Source organism: Balaenoptera borealis, assembly GCF_965194805.1.
Source record: "Balaenoptera borealis genome assembly, chromosome: 6".
NCBI classification, from domain to species: Eukaryota; Metazoa; Chordata; class Mammalia; order Artiodactyla; family Balaenopteridae; genus Balaenoptera; species Balaenoptera borealis.
Genome location: NC_138863.1, coordinates 87932773 through 87954581, shown reverse-complemented (window position 1 = coordinate 87954581; position 21809 = coordinate 87932773). Strand labels below are relative to the sequence as shown.

Genomic DNA, 21809 nt, shown 5'->3' with positions numbered 1-21809 from the left:
GAACTAAATTGACACCAAATTCTAATCCTTTTAATTATTTAGTTTTCTATCTCAGAAGAAAGTTGGGGGGGTCTATATATTTATATTCAGGTATTCATTCCAATCATTGTAGCAATGGCCCTGTTCCTCACAAACACATACAAAAGCACTGAGGACTTAGTTCTACATGAGGTCAAATTTCTGGAGAATGGGGACTCACTCAGAAAGAGCCCAATAGCAGCAGTCTGCCAGTGCCATTCTATTTTGCTAGCACACAGGACTGAAAAGCTTCATTCTGTTCATCTGTTCTGGTCCAACTTCAAACATTTTTCCTAAGAAAGGTTGAGAGCTGATTGTTCCAGATCAAAGGCATCATCATTTCAAGTTAGAGCTATGTGCTTCCATTTTATCAGTATAGTTTTCAACTATTCCACACCAACTTCAAGGCAAGTTAAGGCAAGTTCAGAAGCCAAATGGTTAGGTGGCAATGATATGTTTAAAAGACATATCAGTAAATGTCAAGACTTTCTAAAGGAACTCATATTAGTCTCAGTACTGGTAAATGAAATGACAAGTGTGGGTATGGTATAAAGACTATAATCTGGTTGCCCACAGCAGGTTGAATAGAAACACTACAATTCATTCCCCTGTTCTTTCCTATAATGAAGCAATAATTTTTAGTCAATTCATAATTCGCTTCATATAAACAGTCACTAAATCTCCCAATGCAACCTTTTGCCTACTTGCTTGGCATTGAGATCTGTACATTTTCTATCTTTCTTACTTCTTTTTTTTTCTAATTAGCCCAAAAAACAAAACGTATCAGTTAATATGAACTCATGCTATGATTTAGAAAAACAAAAAACAAACAAAAAAACTAGATCTATGATAATTCTGATTTTACTTTAAGCAGTTAACCATTCCAATGCCAACGGCCCAACTATTTATCTTTTTTTTTTTTTTTCTTTTTTCACCCATCTGACTGTTGTCAAAGATTATCAAACTTGCACAGGGATTCTTGGGTTTCCAAATCAAAGTTTACAAAACCCAGATTTATTATAATGCCCACCTCCTCTCTCCTTTCTGCTCTGCTCGCCATACCCATTCCCATTTAAACTTGTACCATTCATCAGCTTTTCGGACAAAAAGCAAGGGCAAAACACCAGTGGTGGGTGAGCGTCTCCAGGCACCATGAGCTGTGTCACAGACCTTCAGAATCAAAAAAAGTCAAGCTCAAGCAGGTGCCTGCGCCCAGAAGCTCCCCGAAAGCGTTAGCTTCTCCCTTGATGACCCGAATCTCGCCGGAGTCTGCCCCAGAAAGGGGCTACAGAGAGAAAACCGGCTGGAGTCGGCGCTTTCCCCTCTCCACAGACCCTGCGTGCAGCAGGTAAGGAACTTAACCCTGGAGATAAGTTAAGGGAGCACACACTTAACGCGGAGCCTCCGGAGCCCGCAAAAGCTCGAGGCCAAGAGAGTGAGCGCGGAGGGAAGTCTTGAAAACGCGAACGCTGATCCCAACATCTGCAGCGCTTGGGGTGCGCGGACAGAGGCGCGCAGTCGAGTCCAAACGCTCCCGGGGGAAACGAAATCAGGACCCACAAAGGGCCAAAGGAAAAAGCTGTGGGAGAGCCTAGGACTCGGGTAGCTGGTTCGGAAATCCCTCACCGCACCTCTCAACACCCCCCCCCGCCCCCCGAGAACGGCGCACAGTGGCCCAGGGTCCCGGGCAGCGGGGCCGCAAGGACTTAACTTCCACACTCACTTATCTGCAAGCGTCGCCCAGCAGGAAAGCCAAGGAAGACCGGGGGCAAGGAAGGGGGTCAAGGTGTTCTCCTTACCTCGGTCGGCTCCCACGGTCAGCACCTTGGCGACAGGCAATAATCCCGAGAGAGTGAGTAAGGCGAGGAGAAACTCGGACATCGTGGTCGCCCGGGGAGGAAGCCAGCGCCGGAGACTGCTCGGCTGCACCCTCGGCCAGGCGGCGGCGGCGGCGGCGGCGGCTCGGAGCCCCGAACCGAGCAGCGTCATTTACAAATGTCACTGGAAATTCTTCAGCTCAGTGAGCCCAGCCAGTCCGCCTGGAGCAGGATGTGGAAGGTGTAGGGATGCGCGCGTGGTGGGGAGAGAGAGAGTGTGTGTGAGCGCGAGCGAGCCGCTCATGTGTCTTGACTTTTCAATGCAGGGTACGTCTGATCTTACATCACGCAAAGAGGGGCAGTGAGATGCCAGCGGAGGGGAATTCACTGATTAATCACCCGGTCCGCCACACACCCCTCCGTCGTCCACATAAATCACATCTATTACTTAGTAAGAGGCATTTAACACAACAGGAAAATACCACCGCGAACTGAGAACACCACAAATCACAATTATTTCAGTCTCCTTGAAGAGAAAGTAACGCCAAGCTGGTTCTGTAGGGATTTGGGTCTTTAGAGAGGCGGGGAGATTTCTGCGTCGGGCTGAGCCAGCCAGGGGCCTGGAAAGCTCCGCATTTAACAGCCAGTTCGGAATTACCAGCCACCAGCGCTGAGATAGATGCTTCTCTAGGCAAAGCAGATTTGATCCCTTCGCTCCCTGGAAGCTTCCTTCCCGGGAAGGAAGGACTAGCCAAGTAACTGAGCTTCTCTTAGGGAAATGGTTCCCTCTGCTCGCCACACAAATGCAATGCTTTCTGAGCTGCACTTTTAACTTTTACGCTGAGTAGCACCTAGGGACAAAGATAAAAATTCAGTGACTCAGCAGAAACAAACAAAAAAAACAAAACCCCCAAAGTCATCACCCGTTGCATAAGAAGGGAAGGTGGATGGAAAGAGGCCCCTAAGCAGGGAACCCGAAAGCAAACAATTGGCACTTTTACAGTGGATTTCTCTTTTTAAAAGGATACCTTGAACCATTTTGAACATGTTTTGATGCTTTTTTTAATTGCTTGTTTTCTTTTCTTTTCTTCTTCCACATAGTATAGTGGTAGTTTAAGAACTTTCCCAAACCATCGGAGGCATTAAAATGAATCAGTGCAATTAAAAAAAAAAAAAAAAAGTTGTTCGAATGACCGCTTTTTAAATATGATCATCCAAGTACCTAAAATTTTAGTTACTTGAAAATGGTTGAGTTAAAACTCAGAAATCTTAATAGTTGAAGGCTTACCTTTTTTCCCTTGTGACATCAGTAATTCTTGCCTAACAGCAAAGGTTAAAAATGTTTTGTATTTAATGTTTAAAAACCTGAGATGGGTGTAAAGGAAAACTATAAGGAAAGCACCAAACTAAGCAACAGGATGACTGAAAAGGGAAGGAAAGATGCTTTAAATACTTTATTCAGTTTACCAGTTGAAACTTATTTTAGATGAATGCCAGCACGATGAGCTAGCTGCTTACTAGAGTAAAATCATCCAGAAACATCTTTGGATGCTCTTCAGAAACCATTAAAATTAGACTGGATCAAAGAACACAGGTGACTATGAGGGACATTGCCACTTAGTCTGTGATTATAAAATATGTTCTTTAGGTCAGTTTTGCCATATTTTATATATTAAGTTTATTTTCCCTTGTAAATTGACTCATTTCATGCCTAAAAGATGACTCTTTCCACATTTAAAAGTTTGGTTTTTTTTCTTTTGAAGTTGTTACGCATATAATTTCACCTAGTCATTTTATCATTTCATATAGGAAACAAAGAGTTTTCCTATTTTACTTCATATAAAAATTCAGAAACTTTGGAATGAGTGGCAGAGTTCAAAGAATAAGTGAAGAGCGGGAGAAAGGTAAGTTTTGAATGATGCACAAAGTAATAAATATTTCTTTCTCAAGGGTCCACAGACCTCTGCGTTCTGTGAAATACGTAGTCTTTCATTGGAACAAAGTAAGTAGGTGTCTTTCTGACATGAACCCATTCAGTCAACTAGGAGGTCAGCTATTAGGAAATCCATATCCACTTAAGTCTTGGCAATAAAAAGAGGAGAGCTCGCAAACCAGGCTAAGCACATTCAGATGCTTCCTCTTCTATATTATTATTACCAATTACCCTCCATCTCAAAAATTGCAAGGTAGAGGAAAGCAGCCAGGAACAGTACAACCAACCAAAGACTCTTACCATGTACCAAAGTGCTGTGATTGAAAATCAATGACTCATTCACTTCTGCAGTATATGTAGCAGCCCTGGGTTCCACTCACAGCTATTTAAAGGGAAAAGTTATGAAAGCTAATCAGGGAAGTAAATTCCCGGCAGATTTTTATTCTAATGTATATTCTCAATATGTTACATTTTAAATATGTAGTGCCTCCTAATAATAAATGTATTAAGTGAATTAGGCAGAACAAAAACCAGCTGATCTCTTTTAGATAATCTGGTTGACTTTTTAACTGCCCTGAATGGAAGAAAATCAAGGATGCATTGTCTACACATTGTGACCAGTATAATAAAGCAAAATAGAATTCCTTTTTAGTAGTCAACAATCAAATCACCATGTGTGAATGACACATGACTCAAAATAATGGTGTAAAATAGTGGTAGCAATCATGGAAGTTAACTATCATATAGGCTAGCATACCAAGGAAAGATGATAACATTTAACATCAATTATGAATGATTCTCAATTTTATCTTTAAAACAAAGATTGGGACTTATTTTAAGAATGCAAATAGATGTTATTAACGAAGACCTAAATGGTATAAAAACAGTCCATAGCAATTTGGTGGAAGAATGGATATTTAAGTATGTATCAGTTGTCAAGTGGGCACAACATGTAGATTTAAACGCATGTTAAGCAGATTTTTAAGACAAAAGTTATAATAAGGACACTGGTTCATACCACAAAGCCATAATAATATATAACAGAGTAAATATTAATAGATACATATTTGCTCTAAAACTGAAATAAGGCCCGTGTCAAAAGGAAATAGAATAAAATTGTCCCATACACAGATCACTTGTATATGGTGGTTCTTCTTCCAAATATCCATTGAAAATGACCAATTCATCAAAAGAGAGAGTTTTTATGGGCATCAATGATAAAGGTCCAGGCCAAATTTGAGTTTTAAAAATAAATTACTTCTAGATTTTGAATGACTATCCAGATATAATGAATTACATATAAAAGAGAAAGCATAATTTCCTATGAAACGCTTTTATTTCCCATCATATATACTTGAATGAAAAAGGAAATTGGGCTTCCCTGGTGGCGCAGTGGTTGAGAGTCTGCCTGCCAATGCAGGGGACACGGGTTCGAGCCCTGGTCTGGGAGGATCCCACGTGCCACGGAGCGACTAGGCCCGTGAGCCACAGCTACTGAGCCTGCGCGCCTGGAGCCCGTGCTCCGCAACAAGAGAGGCCGCGATAGTGAGAGGCCCGCGCACCGCGATGAAGAGTGGCCCCCGCTTGCCGCAACTAGAGAAAGCCCTCGCACAGAAACGAGGACCCAACACAGCCATAAATAAATAAATAAAATTTTAAAAAAAGAAAAAAAAAAAGAAAAAGGAAATTAACAAAGTATATTATTAGCAAAGTGAGACTAGCTAGAGTTACTGTTCAAATTCTGTGTTCCAATGGCCCATTATAATTTCTTCATTCTAATCAGAGTTATTAACACTGACAAGTTAAATAAATTAATTCATCAAACTACACAATGTTATGAAATCTCTCATTGAGATAAATTAAACAAAGTAGAACCAATCATTCTTACTTTCTGCTCTAAAACAACACACGAATATTAATTATCAGTCAGTGGTCATCTTATATTTCCCAATTAGAGCCATGCTTTGGGTATATGTGATCAAACATCAGATTTCATTTCTGCCAACTTAATTATTTTCTTTGTGCTATTGGGGCCTTTGCCACAGACAGTAACAGTTCATGAACTACACACCTGAAAGCCATATTTGGAGGAGAACCTGTCTCCTAACAAACCAAGAAGGACAGTCTGTCTCATGGAAGTGATGTGTGTGAAGGAGAGTTGGCCTGAAAGTCAGGTTGCTAGGAATTTCTGAAGCTATCATTCCAAGGGCTGTTAGAGTTCTTACCCTGCCTTTCCACACAGAAAAGTTGCCAGGCAGCAGCAGACACAGGATGAGAAGGAAAAGGAAGGGGATGGTGTGGGGAGAATGAGAATTGTTAAAGAAACATTATCAGTGATTTAAAATAGAAACAGTTAACGCTGGACAAAGCCACTAAGGAAAAAGCAAAAACAAAAACAAACAAACAAAAAACTTTAGATTCACTTTATTTCTCCAACTGCAGCATTTCAATGCATATCACATTTTTAACTGCTTTCCTTCAGAAGTGTGCTGTGTTTGGTAACATGCAGTTTCAACGAGGACATGGGGATTTAGCTGAGATTAACACGAGTTTGGTGCAGCTTTAATTCCCACCATTTGCGAAGTATTAGGAGGTATGTACACCTGTGAAGAAAATGAAGGGTGATGTAATTATCTAATTAAACCTGGAAAGTAAAACTATTTCCAGGCAAATTAGGTTTTTCTCTTTGTATATGTCTCGACTTCTCTCTACCGTCGTGATCTGTAAATGCTTCAAGATATACATATTACAGTGAAAAGCACAAATGATAGGCAATTATAACTTTCAAAGGATAAATAATAAAAGGTCAATACGGATTTGATTGTTTTACATTTTCTCTGACTCTTGTTTGACAAACTTTTGACAGTAGGGAGGAAAGGACTCTTTATGGATTCAGACAACCTCATCAGGCAACAATTGACTTCCACAATAATAACATAGACTTAAGAGACAAATCTTATTTTGCTTTTTGGATATGTCTTCAGAAGGCACAATCAGTAGTAATGCAATCCATGTGTGTTTTAAGTGGGAGAGAGTTGGAATACAGATATACCCCAAACTCATCAAATCCTCCTCATTCTACTCTTGCAGAAATAGCCGTTGAATTTCAAGTCAGTTGTTGATGATAAGGCTTGTTGCTATTAGTGCTTTTTAACCTTGACATACTTGTGGTCAAGATGACCTCTGCATCGTCGTCTCTATCTGCTAGAACAAAGTTAGTGTTTCATGCTGGGAGTTGGTTGCCAGTGGTCCATAGTCAGGATGCACTTTGTCTGAATAAGCTTTTGAGGATTTTGATCTCTATCCTTTTGGTCATCATCTTTCTGCTCCTTAATTTTAGTTAGAAACTCTAAGGTTGTTGAAACTGGAAGGAATATCTCTTCCAATTTACCACATTTTACAGATGAAAAAAACTTAAAGGAAAAGTGACTCTCTGAGGTCACATTTTATTAATGTCAGAAACAGCCCTTGAATGAAGTTCCTGGTACTTTCTTATATTATATAGGGAGCCCCATTGATATTCTTTTAATTTTTTTCTAGCTCTGAGGACGGGTAGCCTAGGGCGTTCGAATTCGTTCATTCACTTCATAGCTGTATATTATGTAACAGCCACTGCACTCAGCACTGTGCAAATAGCTATGAAGAAAACACACATGGTTCTTGCACTAGCAGAGTTTCATTCTATATCAAAGGTCATTTCAGTGCTAATGGGCTGTTGTATGATCAGGCCACCAGATGGCTGTTCTCTTGCTCTCTGTACATCCCCTGCTTGACCTGCTTCACCCACACCCTACTCACATGACTGACCTTCCTACATACTTGTCACAGCCCAGCTAGTGATTTTTCTAATCTTTAGATCAGAACATCCCCACCATGATAGCTTTTCCAAGGGGGGTGAGGGGCGTGCCCTCTGCTGGTTTCCCTGGTAACCTATGAGCCAACCTGAAGTCAATTCCCTTGCTTCAGACATGTAAGATCCCCCTTTCAATTAAACAATTGCTGTCTCTGTCGTGGACTCCGGGCTCTTTCTTCAGTCTTGAAGCTGGGCAACTACAGGCCTTGTAGGCCCGTAGGGTGCAACCCAACTGCCCTCTTTCCAGGATCTTGTGGGATGCTGTTGTGAACCATAGGTACTGACACATAAAGTCCACCGCTGAGACATCCCAATAAAATCAGGGCTGCGTCTTTCTTGGAAAATATCTTTACGGATAAACCTTTATAGAGAAACCTGAGCCTTTTTATTAGAATTAGACTCTGAATAAGAAATCATAAAATGTATGTTCAAATATCTCGAGTGTTGATACGGACATTTATTCAATCAGCACATTGTTCTTTTGATCTAGAACTTGGGAGGAAATTCAGAAATGTTTAGAATTCAGAACATTCAGAAGTTTTGTCAGTGATAACACACAAATTAATCAAGAGTCAGTGGATTCTGTTGTGTTGTGGATTCACATAGACTCAGAGGACAAAAAGAGGACATGGAAAAGTCTGGTTCAACTTCTATTCACTTATTTATTTTTATTATAGCTATTCTTTTGGGACCCTTTCAAGTGTTTTATTCACTTTATATTTAGTAATTTCCTACTTAATATCCAAATGGTTTTTTTCTTGTTTAATTTTTATATAGTCTTTAACATTGCACAATTTCTATAACCTCCCATATGATATTTTTACATGGGCTTTTCCCTACATTAGGTACTCAGAGACTGTTTGTCTTACTGTTGAGTAATGGCTTTCCACTTTTTCCCTTAAACTTGTTTAATCTTTCTTATATCTGCTGTTCCCTGGTCTTTCTGCCATGAAATACATCCCTGTATCTGAAGTAAACAGGATAATACAATGACAAAGATAGAGGTTAGCTGTAGGCAATTGACAGAGGACTGAGAAGATGGGATACCAGAATTATATTAATTACACTTTTTATATACTTTAATAAAATGAGTCACTGTTAAAATGTAAAAAGTACTTTGGAGCTACAGTATCTTTGGCCAAGTTTAGTTTTTTGTTTGTTTTTTGAGGATTTTGTTTTTGGTTTTGGTTTGTTTTTTACTTTAGGACAGGTAATTGTTTTGTTTTGTCTTGTTGGGTTTAATATGAAGAGTAATTATCTACTTTTTTCTATTCCTTTATCTCATAAATTAAAAAAAAAAAAAAACCAGTAAAGAGAAACAAAACATTAAAAAAGGAAGTGAGAAGAGAAAAACAAACCTTTCTTCAAAGTATGCCTTGCTTAATTCCCACTGGGAGCGGCTCTTCAGAGGCTGTCAGCAGCTCCATTTGGGCACGGTGCCTGTCACAGGCTAAGTACTAAATAGGTGTGTGGTAAATGGAGTACATTTAGTGTTGAGTTTTTACATTTTTTAAAAAGTTTGCTTTAAAGAAAAGTTATAGAACTAACTTTTCCAAAACATTATTTATTTTTTCTAAGTAGAAAAATTCATTTCTCTCACATAGGAAATGTCTCTTGCCCTCTGAAAGTGCTTTTCTGTTATGAAAATTATACTTTTTAATCACAATAAAAACTCAGATGCAAAAAGGAGCTGTCTAGTCCAGAACAGAATGCCCTAATTTTGTGTCAAGCCTCTTTTTCTGGGAAGAAAAATAGTGACATTTGGACCTAGATATATTTATCAAGATTTGTGAAAATGTGTGATTTTATGCATGAATACTGGCAAAGTTAAATTATAGTTGAAAGACCATTAAATGCTTTTATGACTTTCCATTGCTACATTCTGCATTGTAAATAGATTTTACCAAGGGTATCATTCACATGCTAAACCATACTACATAACAACAACAAAAAGAGTGTTAAGACAATGTTATTCACAAGCACGCAACAGAAAAGTTAGAAGAGGATGAATAGCTATGTTTAGATATAGGATAACCAAGAATATTTTTGGTTATTCAGTCTTACATTGTGATTAAAAGCACTTATTTCTAAAAGAAGTACCAATTTGGACTTTTAGGTGTATATCAATCCTAATTTATTCCAATTTAAATTACTGTGATTTTCTTGCCAAAAGAAAATGAATGGAAACTAAAAGAAATAGTTTTTATTCCCTTTACTGGACTTTGCCTAAAAACTATATTACCATGATACGAGAAAAAAGGCATATATATATAATATATATATAATACATACATACACACATAGATATGCCACATATTGACCTACATTCAGAGATTTTATAAGATTAATCAAAGGATTGTTGATTTTAGTCTTTACTTTTTATCTAAAACTAAGGAGATTAGTCAATTTGGACATTTACACAAAAGTACATCTAACCACTATGAAAATAGCTCAGAAAAAGTAACATACTCTGTTGTTCACATATAAGAAAATATGTTAAAGGACAAATTATTCCAGGTCTGAATTTGACTGGGGAGTTTAGAGAACCAGTCATGCTCCAAGCTTTGCGTTGCAAGTGAAAGCAAACTATAGTTTCAAGGATGATACGGAGGCAAGTGCTGGGCTGGTTTTGAGGCTCTGAAACTGATCCTCTCTGCCCCCAATTCCTCCATACACTTTAGATTTATGGAAGTCACAGTTTCCAAACAAAAATTAGAACACATTGCCTAATAAATATAATCACTGGGCAACAGGACATAATATTTCTACTCAAGGTGTTCCTGAGTAATCCTCTCTTTGGCCACAATAAATGTATAAAAATCCAAGAAATCTTAGTTACAAATTGTCCTCTTTTATTTAAAGTTTTATTTAAAGCTTTCAAGGTACATCAAGAACCTGAGATTCTTCTCAAATTATTGTTAGGGATTACTGACATATAACCCAATTTTATGAAAGCAAATATTTAGGTAGCTTTAATCATATGGGAAAGAGAGTTAATATCTTGTTTGATAACGCAAACAGGCTGTAGGACACAACCATACCTGCATGCAGGTGTTTCAAGTTAGCAACTTAAATGTGATTTCATTATTTGCAACTGTGATAGTGGTGAACAAGCTAAGGAAGGGAGGTGCTTAGTACTCATACACGCCTGTTTTAAGATCAAAGCACACATTCAGCTCGCCTGTGTGAACATAATAGAAGTGAAAAACACGTGCTCTGAGTGAAGTGCACTGGGAAGCGCTTCAGTGGGAAATTCAATGGGGGATTAGTATTTGTACTGGCTGGGATTCACATCACTATCCTGAGGGCATCTAGATGTTAACTTTTAAGCTACCATGATTTGGACCATATTAAAATAAAAAGCAACCTTTAATCTACAGTTTCAAAGCCTAAATGAAACATTTCCCCCATCACTTTAAAGAAAACACGTTTTGATCTCAATTAGGTGCCACCACAGATTTTCATTTAGGTTTGGGTTGAAATTAAGTCTCAGCTACCAAAACGGAGTTTAGTTGAAGTAGCATCTGGCACACAGGCTGCTGGAGTAGCTTTTCGTTTTCCCCTCATCTTCCTCCACTCCCAACCCCCCCAAAATAAATATCACCACCATTTGTTATGACTTTTCTGTACAAATGGTAGGCTAACTCCTCCTTAGGAATATTATTTCAAAAGTAATTTAAATAGCTTCTCACATTAATCAGCTTTAAAACCCAGAGAGAATGAGGTGAATGACTGTTTTTTACTGTTTTATGCAACTAAATGTCTCCAGAAAAGAATTATCACTGGCATTGAACTATAATGTAGAAGAAACCTTGTTTGGAAGTTTGAAAGCACAGACCAACTCAGCTGTCTACACTATCATACCTTTTATGCTTTTAGAATAATAAGGCTCAGAATGCCATTTACCCACCTTTTAATATCCCTTTGTCTTTTATTGGGAAATAGTAGAAGCATGACAAAGACCATTTTTGTTTATTTTACTCAGTTTTGTTCTTTATAGAAAAGGTAAGAGGAAAATGTGCCCAAGGGTTTACCCCTTTCCATCTAAACAAAATCTGAGAAAAAGCAGATTCTTCCATTCATAGTACTTGAGTGCCCCCTATAGGATACTCTTTATATTTTTCTTCCTGTAGCTAGGTAAGCATTTAAAAATTGTTACTGCATGGAATTTTATTTAAAATAAACATAGGGACTTCCCTGGCAGTCCAGTGGTTAAGACTTTGCCTTCCAACGCAGGGGGTGCGGGTTCGATCCCTGGTCAGGGAGCTAAGATCCCAAATGCCTTGCGGCCAAAAAACCAAAACATAAAACAGAAGCAATATTGTAACATTCAGTAATGACTTTAAAAATGGTCCACGTCAAAAAAATTCTTTAAAAAAATAAAATAAAAATAAAATGATAAAAATAGATGTATTTGAAATAAGCAGTCCATGATATATTTTCCTTTCACTGTATCTTCCTATCTAAAAAGCCAAAGCAAATTATCATTTTAATCACTTAATTGTTTCTCTGCTTTTGCTAAAAGTTTCCCCTACTCTAAAGTTCTGATTTACCTGCTTTTCTATTGTATGTCTGCATTTATTGTACCAATTACTTTGTTTAAAAATATGCGTCTAAAATTTTTTGGGGTTTTTTGGATATAAGTATTCTGCTTAAAATATAAAATTAGCTATAATTAGCTATTAGTTTTAGAAAATAAAAATAGGATAATCCTTGTGTGGGAGGAGGTCCAATTGTTGATCTGGCTGGGAAGAGAATCTTAGAACTCCTTAAATTAACTTAACGTCTATTAACAGTAATGTAATAGAAATAAAGGAAGCATATACTGTCCTATTCCTGTCAGATTGATGTCAGGTGTGTGGTGCCTCAGATTTCTTGGGTTTTATAAGCCTTTTCTGTTTGTACTGTAGCCTGGGGTTGAAAGGTGTGGATAGCGAGAAGGGAAATAAATTCTAACCACAGTTAACTATGTCATATTCACCCTGCATTTATCTAGTTAAAAATATATATTCAATACATACCATGGGGACTTCCCTGGTGGCGCAGTGGTTAAGAATCTGCCTGCCAATGCAGGGGACACGGGTTCGAGCCCTGGTCTGGGAAGATCACACACGCCGCGGAGCAACTAAACCCGTGCGCCACAACTACTGAGCCTGCGCTCTAGAGCCCGCAAGCCACAACTACTGAGCCCACAGACTGAAGCCTGTGCGCCTGGAGCCCGTGCTCCACAACAAACAGAAGCCACCACAATGAGAAGCCCATGCACCGTAACTAGAGAAGAGTAGCCCACGCTCGCTGCAACTAGAGAAAGCCCGTATGCAGCAACAGAGACCCAACGCAGCCCAAAAAAAAAAAAATTTCTTTTAATTAAAAAAAAAGAAAAAAATACCATGGCTGAGACTTTGCTATAGTCAGAGCAATCCACTTAAGAGATAAGACCGTAATTAGAGCCTTTTAAAAATAGGCTATTGAATTTATATTCTATGTAATGTCCTTGGATCCAAAAAATGTTATTAATGTCTTTGGTCTAGGAAAAAAAAACACACACACACAAACACAGTTTTTGGCTAAAACCTTTTTGCTTTGGATTAGTTTATTTCTGAATGAGAAGCAGATGCAGCCAGTGGTAAGGAAGCAATGATGTAAGTGGGCAGTAAAAAAGGAGGCCTCCATTTCCTTTCTTTCCTCTCATGCTTCTGCTCTCATGTATTTATTGCATGCTTATTATTTGAAAGGCACGTTGCTTGGTGCTGGGATTACTTCAGCGGAAAGCCATGGCCCCTGTTTTCTGGAGCTATATGTCTAATGAGAAAATATAAATCCATCCAATATGTAATGGTACTACAGGAGAACCTATTGCATTCACATTTCTATATAAACCTGCTGGAATCTTATCCCGCATTTCTACATTCCCCATAGCAGAGGCAGCCTAAATTCCAGAAGCCTCCCCCAGGTTGTAAAAAATAATTCTTTATCTATTAAAGAATAATTTAAAGAGTGCTAGACTAGTTAATCCAATGATTCAGTACCAAATCTCCCTGGCTGCCTACCCCACTTTATAGATTCATTTCTACATTCTGCCACTTACAATCTAAATGATTTGTGCCAACTACTTAAATTTGTCAAACCATAATGTCCACCTCAGAAGACTAGAGATAATGCCAGGACCTCCAACGGTAACAATTACTGGATTATGCTGACATCTGCTGTCACTCTGCCAGACCCTTCACTTGTATTCCACACATGGGAATTTTTCAGGTAGCCTGTTGCAATGTGACTGATCTATTTAATGGCCAATCTATTTAATGATGCTCATGTTCTAGGCAGATCCACTGTCCATTAAGCCACATTCTACAAGACTCACTGCTGTCCCCAAAGGAGATGATCAATCTAGTTGCAGAGATAAGATACAGACACACTAAAAAAAGATAACCAGGAATGAAAGGCAGCATATAAGAATTATAAAATCAGAAGTACAAAGTAGAAAGATTAATACAATGGACTTTGGAAAACAGCTGCTGTTATAAAGGAAAGTGTCAGAGTTAAAATTTCAGTTAAACCTCAAAATATATCTGATATTTATAATAGAGAGATTGCAGATTCTTTCTGTTTGAAAAATGTAATAAATATACAAAATCATACTTGATCTCTTTTTTCAGGGTAATGAAAATAATCTGGTTACAGTATAGCAGGAATTTTTAACAAAAAGATGATACGGAATTTTAGAAAGAAAAAATGTTTGTCAAATTTCTTACTCTACATAAAGGTAGACAGCTGATAGATGCTATCTTGTTTTTGGTGTTTTAAAAATGTAAACTCCTTTTAAAAATGATACTGGCAGATATACATATGTATATAAAACTTCCAAATTTCTAAGAAGACAGAAGTAAAGAAAGCTTGATTACTAACAACATGAAAAAGAAATGAAGGCGAGAAGGCAAAGAAATATATTTTAAAAAGGATGATGATTGAAATAAGAACAAATGTACCTACTGCCACAATAAATGTGAATGCATTAAACAATCCAATTAAAATTCATTGATTTGCAGATTGAATTTTTAAATCCAACTACATGTTGTTTATTTAAAATAATTTTGTTCAAAAAGAGTGTTTTAACATCTCTATTTAGCAAATAGTGTACAAGGAACTGAGAATTCATAGGTTAACTAGATATTTATAGTTCTTTCCTTCAAAGAAAAATAAAGAAATATCCCATGATAAAAAATTATAGGCAAATATAACCTAAATAAATCAAGGGAAAGAAAACTGATGTCAGAAACAATTGAATTCTAAGGAAAGAGCACACATTTATAAAAAGAGGATGCAATATATTGATAAAAGTTAGAAAAAATTAATCATTACCCCATATATATTTTTCAGTATAGTTTAAAATGCAAGAACATGTAAAACAATAATCAAAATAGGAGATATTAAAACACGTCAAACAAAGACTTGTAGCTTTGAAAGATTACTGAAGTCACATTTGTTTGGTCAAATTTATGAAATGTGGTACAAATCATTTTGATTTTGATGAATGGAAATTCATGTGTCTATAAATAAATATGTCATTTCTCCCCAAATTACCCAAAATATAATACAATCCAAAATTAAATTGCGATTTCTTCATTTGGAACTTGGCCAAAAGATTTTGATATTAAGTTGGAAAAATAAATACACAAGAAAGCCAAGAGCATGTTTACTAACAAGAGTAAAGGAGAGGACAGTATTTGCACTAGAAAACACTACAGAAAAATACAAAGCTATACAAATTAAAGACTGTATCAATGATGTAGAAATAAACAGAAAGACCGGTTAAACCAAATAGAAATTCCAGAAGCTGCTTTAAATAGAATATAGCATAGCATACAGGTAGCTTCAATACAATGTACAAAAGTTATTCAAACAATTTTCTAATTATTGATAGGATTTTTCACATAAATATCAATGCATTCTCTACTTTATGTGGACACATGGTTTAAAAAATTTCCTGTGTCAAAAAAAAAAAAAAAATTGGCACTGCCCATAAGAGTCAGGTACAAAAACTAACCACAATAGAAAGGACTTTGTAGAATGACTTCCAAAGCTGGGTTTAGGAGTTTTTGAAATATATTAAAGGCAGAAAGCAAATTGGACAATCACTGGGATCATATGTGGCCACTGTCCAAAAACTGCATTAAGAGGTGTAAAGAAATTGGTAGGAAGACTAAATTAATGTCTTTGTCCAATGTCATTATTGGGAAGACCTTAAGAATATTCCAACTGTTGGCTACATATGCAACCTGTTGTTCCAATTATCAGTTCAGTCCAAAGATTGCCTGATTGCAGGCATTTTATCAACCTGAAATGTCCCAGAACTTGGGGTACAGAACTGATAAATTTATTTTCAATTTTGGAATTTACTGAATAGAATCAGTAAATAATTGGAGGCAAAGCAAGTAGGTTTTTATATGAGGAATGGCTACCCATTAATGGGCTTCAGTATTTGGAAGAACAAATACACATGAAAAATAGGGAAATTAATGTAATTCCTCTTTCATCATTTCCTTCAAAAGGCCTTTAAGTGTTTTGATTCAGAGGCAACTAAAAATGTCAAGGCAAGGCTTTAAGAAGGCCTATCTCTCCATCTCCCAGGAGAAACAGACAAAATGGTAAAAGTACACATTTGATAAACAATATCATTCTCTGGATCTCAGAGCCTTCCAGAATCAAATTTTCAGATGATATAGTGTTCAGGGCTTCCCTAGTGGCACAGTGGTTAAGAATCTGCCTGCCAATGCATGGGACACCGGTTTGAGCCCTGGTCCGCGAAGATCCCACATGCCGTGGAGCAACTAAGCCCGTGTGCCACAACTACTGAGCCTGCGCTCTAGAGCCCGCGAGCCACAACTCCTGAAGTCTGGGCGCCTAGAGCCCGTGCTCTGCAACAAGAGAAGCCACCGCAATTAGAAGCCTGCGCACCGCAACGAAGAGTAGACCCCACTCACCGCAACTACAGAAAGCCCGCGCACAGCAACAGAGACCCAACGCAGCCAAAAATAAATAAATAAAATAAATAAATTTAAAAAAGAGTGTTCAGGTAGTTGAATGCCCACTGTGAAAAGAAACTATAAGAGCAGGGTCTTTAGAATTGTGCAAGTAAACAATAAAGGACACATCTATATGATTATGGGAAGAGCAAAGTCATTGAGCAGAAGAAACAAAGCAAAATTTACAGAATAACGGGCTCTATCATTTTAGTCATGACCCTGAAGTTTACCCAGGAAATACCACTAATGATAGCATTGGAGTAGGAGCCAAAAATTTGTTTTGTTTTGCTTTCTTATCATAGATCCAGTAGTATGACAGACAGATAATTTAAACTTTTGATATTCAGTGTTCTTATCTGTGAACTGAGAATAATATCTATTTGATTGAGTTATTGGTATAGTTACATGAGATAATGAAAATAAAGGCACATAGTATGGTACTTGATATGTGGCTGAATTCTGGGCCAGAAATATTTCTTGAATCTAAAGTCACTAGACACATCAAGATATGGTACCTCTTTAACCAAAAATGCCAAAATAGGAGAGTGCTATTAGTCCCACATGTAAAAAGATCATTGGACCTCATAAAAATCTACTATCAGCTCAGTGCTGTGTGCCACCTAGAGGGATGGGATAGGGAGGATGGGAGGGAGACGCAAGAGGGAGGGGATATGGGGATATACATATGCATATAGCTGATTCACTTTGTTATACTGCAGAAACTAACACAACATTGTAAAGCAACTATACTCCAATAAAGATTTTTTAAAAAATAGAATATAGCTCTGCCACATTAAAAACAAAAGATATTAATAACTGTCTAGACTGAGGATGGTTTTCAAACATGACTGTACATTACTGGGGAACGTTAAAAAACTATAGCTGCTAGTGCCCCCAGAGTTTCTAAAACTGTTCCAAGGTGGGGTGCCGTCTGGATGATTCTACTATGTTATCTTGGTAGAGAACGTGGAATAAGCGTCAGAAGATACAAGCTCAAATATAATGAAAAAAGGTGGGGGGAGGTAACACATTTTCAGGTGGGAAAGAAGACACAGGAAGCTGGAAGAATTATTATAAAATTTGGATACTATGGAGAATTCAGAAATAAAATTGCAGGTATCTCTCTTTAAATAAAACATCTATAAGTGGCGGGAGAAGGAAATGGGAGAGAAAATAACTGACGGTAAATTACTTTATAAAGTGAATTACCTCACGAAAGTCATTGCTCCTAGAAATGGTACAAAAAGAGATTCAATGTAAGCTTATGTCTGCTTGATTTAAGTTACACCATTATATGTTCTAGGGAAATGCAAAGCATTTTATTTAGCACATCCCGCATTAATGTTCTCTAATAAATGAGGTCTGGTAGGACAGCCTAGGTGACTATCACCATGTCAGTCCATAGAGTTTGAGGAAGATGCCCTTGACAATGATTTCTGGTTCTGCGAACAGTACTAGAGAATGATTATGGGCAGTGTTTACCTCAATGTGCTCTTGCAGAGATTATCTTCTGGCTTGAGTAGGTTGCTACTGTTTATAGAGCCTGAAGTTCAGGTGCCTCTGCCTGTAGGAATCCTAGTAAGCCAGAATTTTGTTTTAAAAACCTGGGTTTTGTTTTTGTTTTTGTTTTTTCAATGTACTGAGCTAGAGTGTTCACTGCTGCTATTTTCCAGCATGCTCACGGCTGTGCCACCTTATTTGAAATTATACTTCAGAGTTCCCTTGACATGTTCCGTTTTGTACCTTTTGCTCACAGTTGATCCCCTTCAGTTTCACACACAAAACCTGTTAAGGACGTTGCTCAGCTACCAATTCTCTCCTGCACATGTCCAGTCCAAGGGAATGACATTGAGGTGAGTACCATGTCAGTCCTAACAGACTGCGTGGTGCCCAAGGTTTTTCTGGGAAACCCAACATCCATGTCTCCAACTTAGAGGAGGCAAGATGCAAAAGCATTTAGAGACACAAGTCATTTTAGAACTAGAAGGGTCCCTAGGGACTTTCTCTTAGAACACTTCATTTCACCAAGAAGAAATATAAATACCCAAGACTTTACAGGAATTTTCCAAGTTTATATAGCTAGTTAGTAACAGAACTGACACCAGATTCTAGATGCTGTGCCAATACTCCAATCCAACATCACATTACTGTTACACCACATTACTTCCCCACTGGTAGATGCATGTAAGAGACAATGAGAGAAAGTTGTTCCAGTAAAATGTCCTTCTTATTAAGCATTAAATATCTATTAGTGAGGGCACTGTCCAAACACCAGTATTCAATAATAGCTTGACGTTTTCAAGAGAACTTCCTACACATAAGAATGTGTGGCAGGTTGACTGACAGGGTTATTACAGCACTGAGACATCCCTAACAAGAACTAGATTTAAATAGAGTATATGGCAATTATGATGTGTCAGTGGCTAATGAGGCATTCTCTATTCTAAATCAATTCTAGGAGTCTTTAGTAACACTGACAAAACTATATGGTCACACTAAATCTGATAAAACCTATTCTGTACTTGTCATGGTTATGCTGGTAAAATATCTATCTTACCACATCTATAGATTTTTCAGTGAAATCCCAATCTGATTAGGCCTCACAGGTCAATCTCTGGACCAACAGAGTAAATCAATCTTATCCAATCTGTGGTCTGCCCTATATAATTTTCTGGCCAAGAAAAGCCTTCAAAAATATCGGCAATAATCAATATGGCTTCAAGGAAAGATTAGAACAGTGACACCAGTGTGACTTTAGCTGGCATATAATTCTGATGTCATAAAGGGATTTGTTCCCACAGTGTCAGTCTAATGCATCTATCAGAATTTCCAAAATTGTTCATGATTTTACAACCTTATATTCAGTTCTCAACTCTTGTCCATCTGACTTATATCCCTACCAAACCACAGAAATTGCTCTCATTGAAGTCACCAATATCCTTCTATTTTTCAAACCCAAATAGCACGTTATAGTCAATCTCTCTGTAACATTTAAGATTTTTGATCCTTTAGTCTTTGAAATTCTTTCCTTCCTTGACATCTGTAAAACTCTTTCTTCATTATTTTCTTACATCAGTAACGGCTTCTTTCTCCCTAAGTTCCCTTCCTTCTTCCAGCATTTACAGCTTCCCAGAAGGTCATACTCAGACTTTTTTTTTTCTTTCCCTTTTTCCCTTTTTACTCTAATTATGTCCCCTAGTTTACTGTTAATATTTACACATCTATGGGCTTGCATATCCCTGATGGTTTCCGTAATAGTCTAAACGTAGTCTAAGTATCTCTATCTCTCTCTGTAATATATATTCCTATCAACATCTTTAAGACAGAATTTTTTTCTAAGCTAATCACTTCATCTCCTATCCTTTGTTTCCCACATTTCCTATCAAGGAGAATGCCATTTATGCAATCCCCAAGCCAGAGATCTAGAAACCATCTTATATTTCTCTCTATCCTTTAACTCACGTTGAATGGATCAAATGGATAATCCAAGGTTTGTTAATTCTCTGTCATAAATATACTTTGTATCCATCCTTTACACTTACACCTACTGTTTCTACCTTATTTCAAGTACTCATCATTGTTCACGTAGATCCTAAAATAGCATCTTACCTATTTCTTTTTCCAGGTTAGTCCTTTCAAACTGGTCTTCTGTATTACTGCCAGTTTGATCTTTCATTTCATCTGAGTGAGATGCCCAAGTTCAATACCCATTTTCATTATTTAGTCACGGTGTGATCTAAAGAAGTCACTTACATCCTCTTGACCTCACTTGCCTCATTTGCAAATGAGAATGATAGAATCTGCTGGAATTATTGATAAATATATTCCTTGACTTCTAAAGCCAGGAAGAAATTTAGGGTTCATATAATTTATCCTATAAATCTATAGATAAGGAAAGAGTAAAACACCCTTTTGTTTGCCCAAGGTCATAAGATGATGATTTAATGTAAAGAAAGAAACGCATTGGTGATCTCCTGGCTTTCATCCAGTGTCATTTCAATGTACCGGTAGACCTTTAAATGGTGTCATATACATTGTATCATGTTATTAAAAATGTATTGAAGAGGATATTCTCAATACCCCATGATAAAACATTATAAGTATTAATTGTGGAACAATATATGTATTAAAAATTATTGAATAAAAAATTAAAAAATTATTTGAATTAATCACACTAAGCTGACAGCTACATCTTAGTCTAGCAACCTTTGTCTCACTGTTGTTTAGTTTTGGCCCAATGGACACCAGAATTTTATATATATATATATATATATATATATTTTTTTTTTTTTTTGCCAGTGTACTGGGTAAAAACAAATACTGGACAGTGACTTCTGCCTAATGAATGGAGCATGTCTGAGGCATGCAGGAAGAGGATCTAGGAATGCATGAACCTGCATCACCCTGCCACTGGCTGGTTTGGAGTAAGATGCACTTTCTCCCTACGTTCCCAAGGCTAGAACAAACATGGCCATGTGACAACACACCATGTTCAGGGTATATTGTATGTTATATGGTAGAGATAATCAACCTTCATTGCATTTACAAACAAACCAAACCCCCCACCAGGAGGGAATAGATTCAAGAAAAATGCAGATACAATAAGTAATTCACTTGGAATTCTCACTGAATTTCCTGCCTTCTTGAGTAGTTCTGTTTCTTTATGCTCTCTTCTCCCAGTACATATGCATTTTAACTACTCTGATTTAACTGTCTCTATCTCTCTCTCTCCATTCCCAAATATTAAAGTGTTTGATTATTTTCAGGAAAATAACAGATAACTTTTAAAGTAATTTATCTTAAGAAAATGTTTTAATTCTGCATGCAGGAAGATACAAAGTATAGCAGAATTTAAAACTTAAAACATTTAAAAAGTAATAATGTAGAAAATAGTTAAATTAAATATGGTACATTAATTTTATTAAATAACAACCATTTTCAACCATTGTAAAACTTTCCTAGCAACATGAATATATGCCTATGATACAGTAAGTGAAAAGTGCAAAATACGCATGTCAATACTAAAAATACAACCATTGAGACTGTATTGGATATTTAGATAATAAATGAAGAAGAACATGGGATAATGATATGCTGGGAACATATGTTGGCTGGCTGCTCTTCCTTTTTGTTATTTCTGATACTTTTAAAATATAGTTTTT

At 37.2% G+C, this 21809-nt stretch overlaps 1 protein-coding gene across 1 annotated transcript in view; it reads right to left on the bottom strand.

Annotated features, from left to right (window-relative positions):
* The window catches only part of LRP1B (LDL receptor related protein 1B), a 1905856-nt gene extending 1898965 nt beyond the window's left edge, over window positions 1-6891 (bottom strand). Inside the window, exons 1-2 of the mRNA XM_082395829.1 lie at window positions 5461-6891; window positions 1818-5144 (exon numbers count right to left, since the gene is read on the bottom strand). Coding sequence (XP_082251955.1) covers window positions 1818-2007 — 190 coding nt within the window. The 5' untranslated portion in view covers window positions 2008-5144; window positions 5461-6891. The remainder of the gene's footprint in view (window positions 1-1817; window positions 5145-5460) is intronic.
* Window positions 6892-21809: the final 14918 nt, after the last annotated feature.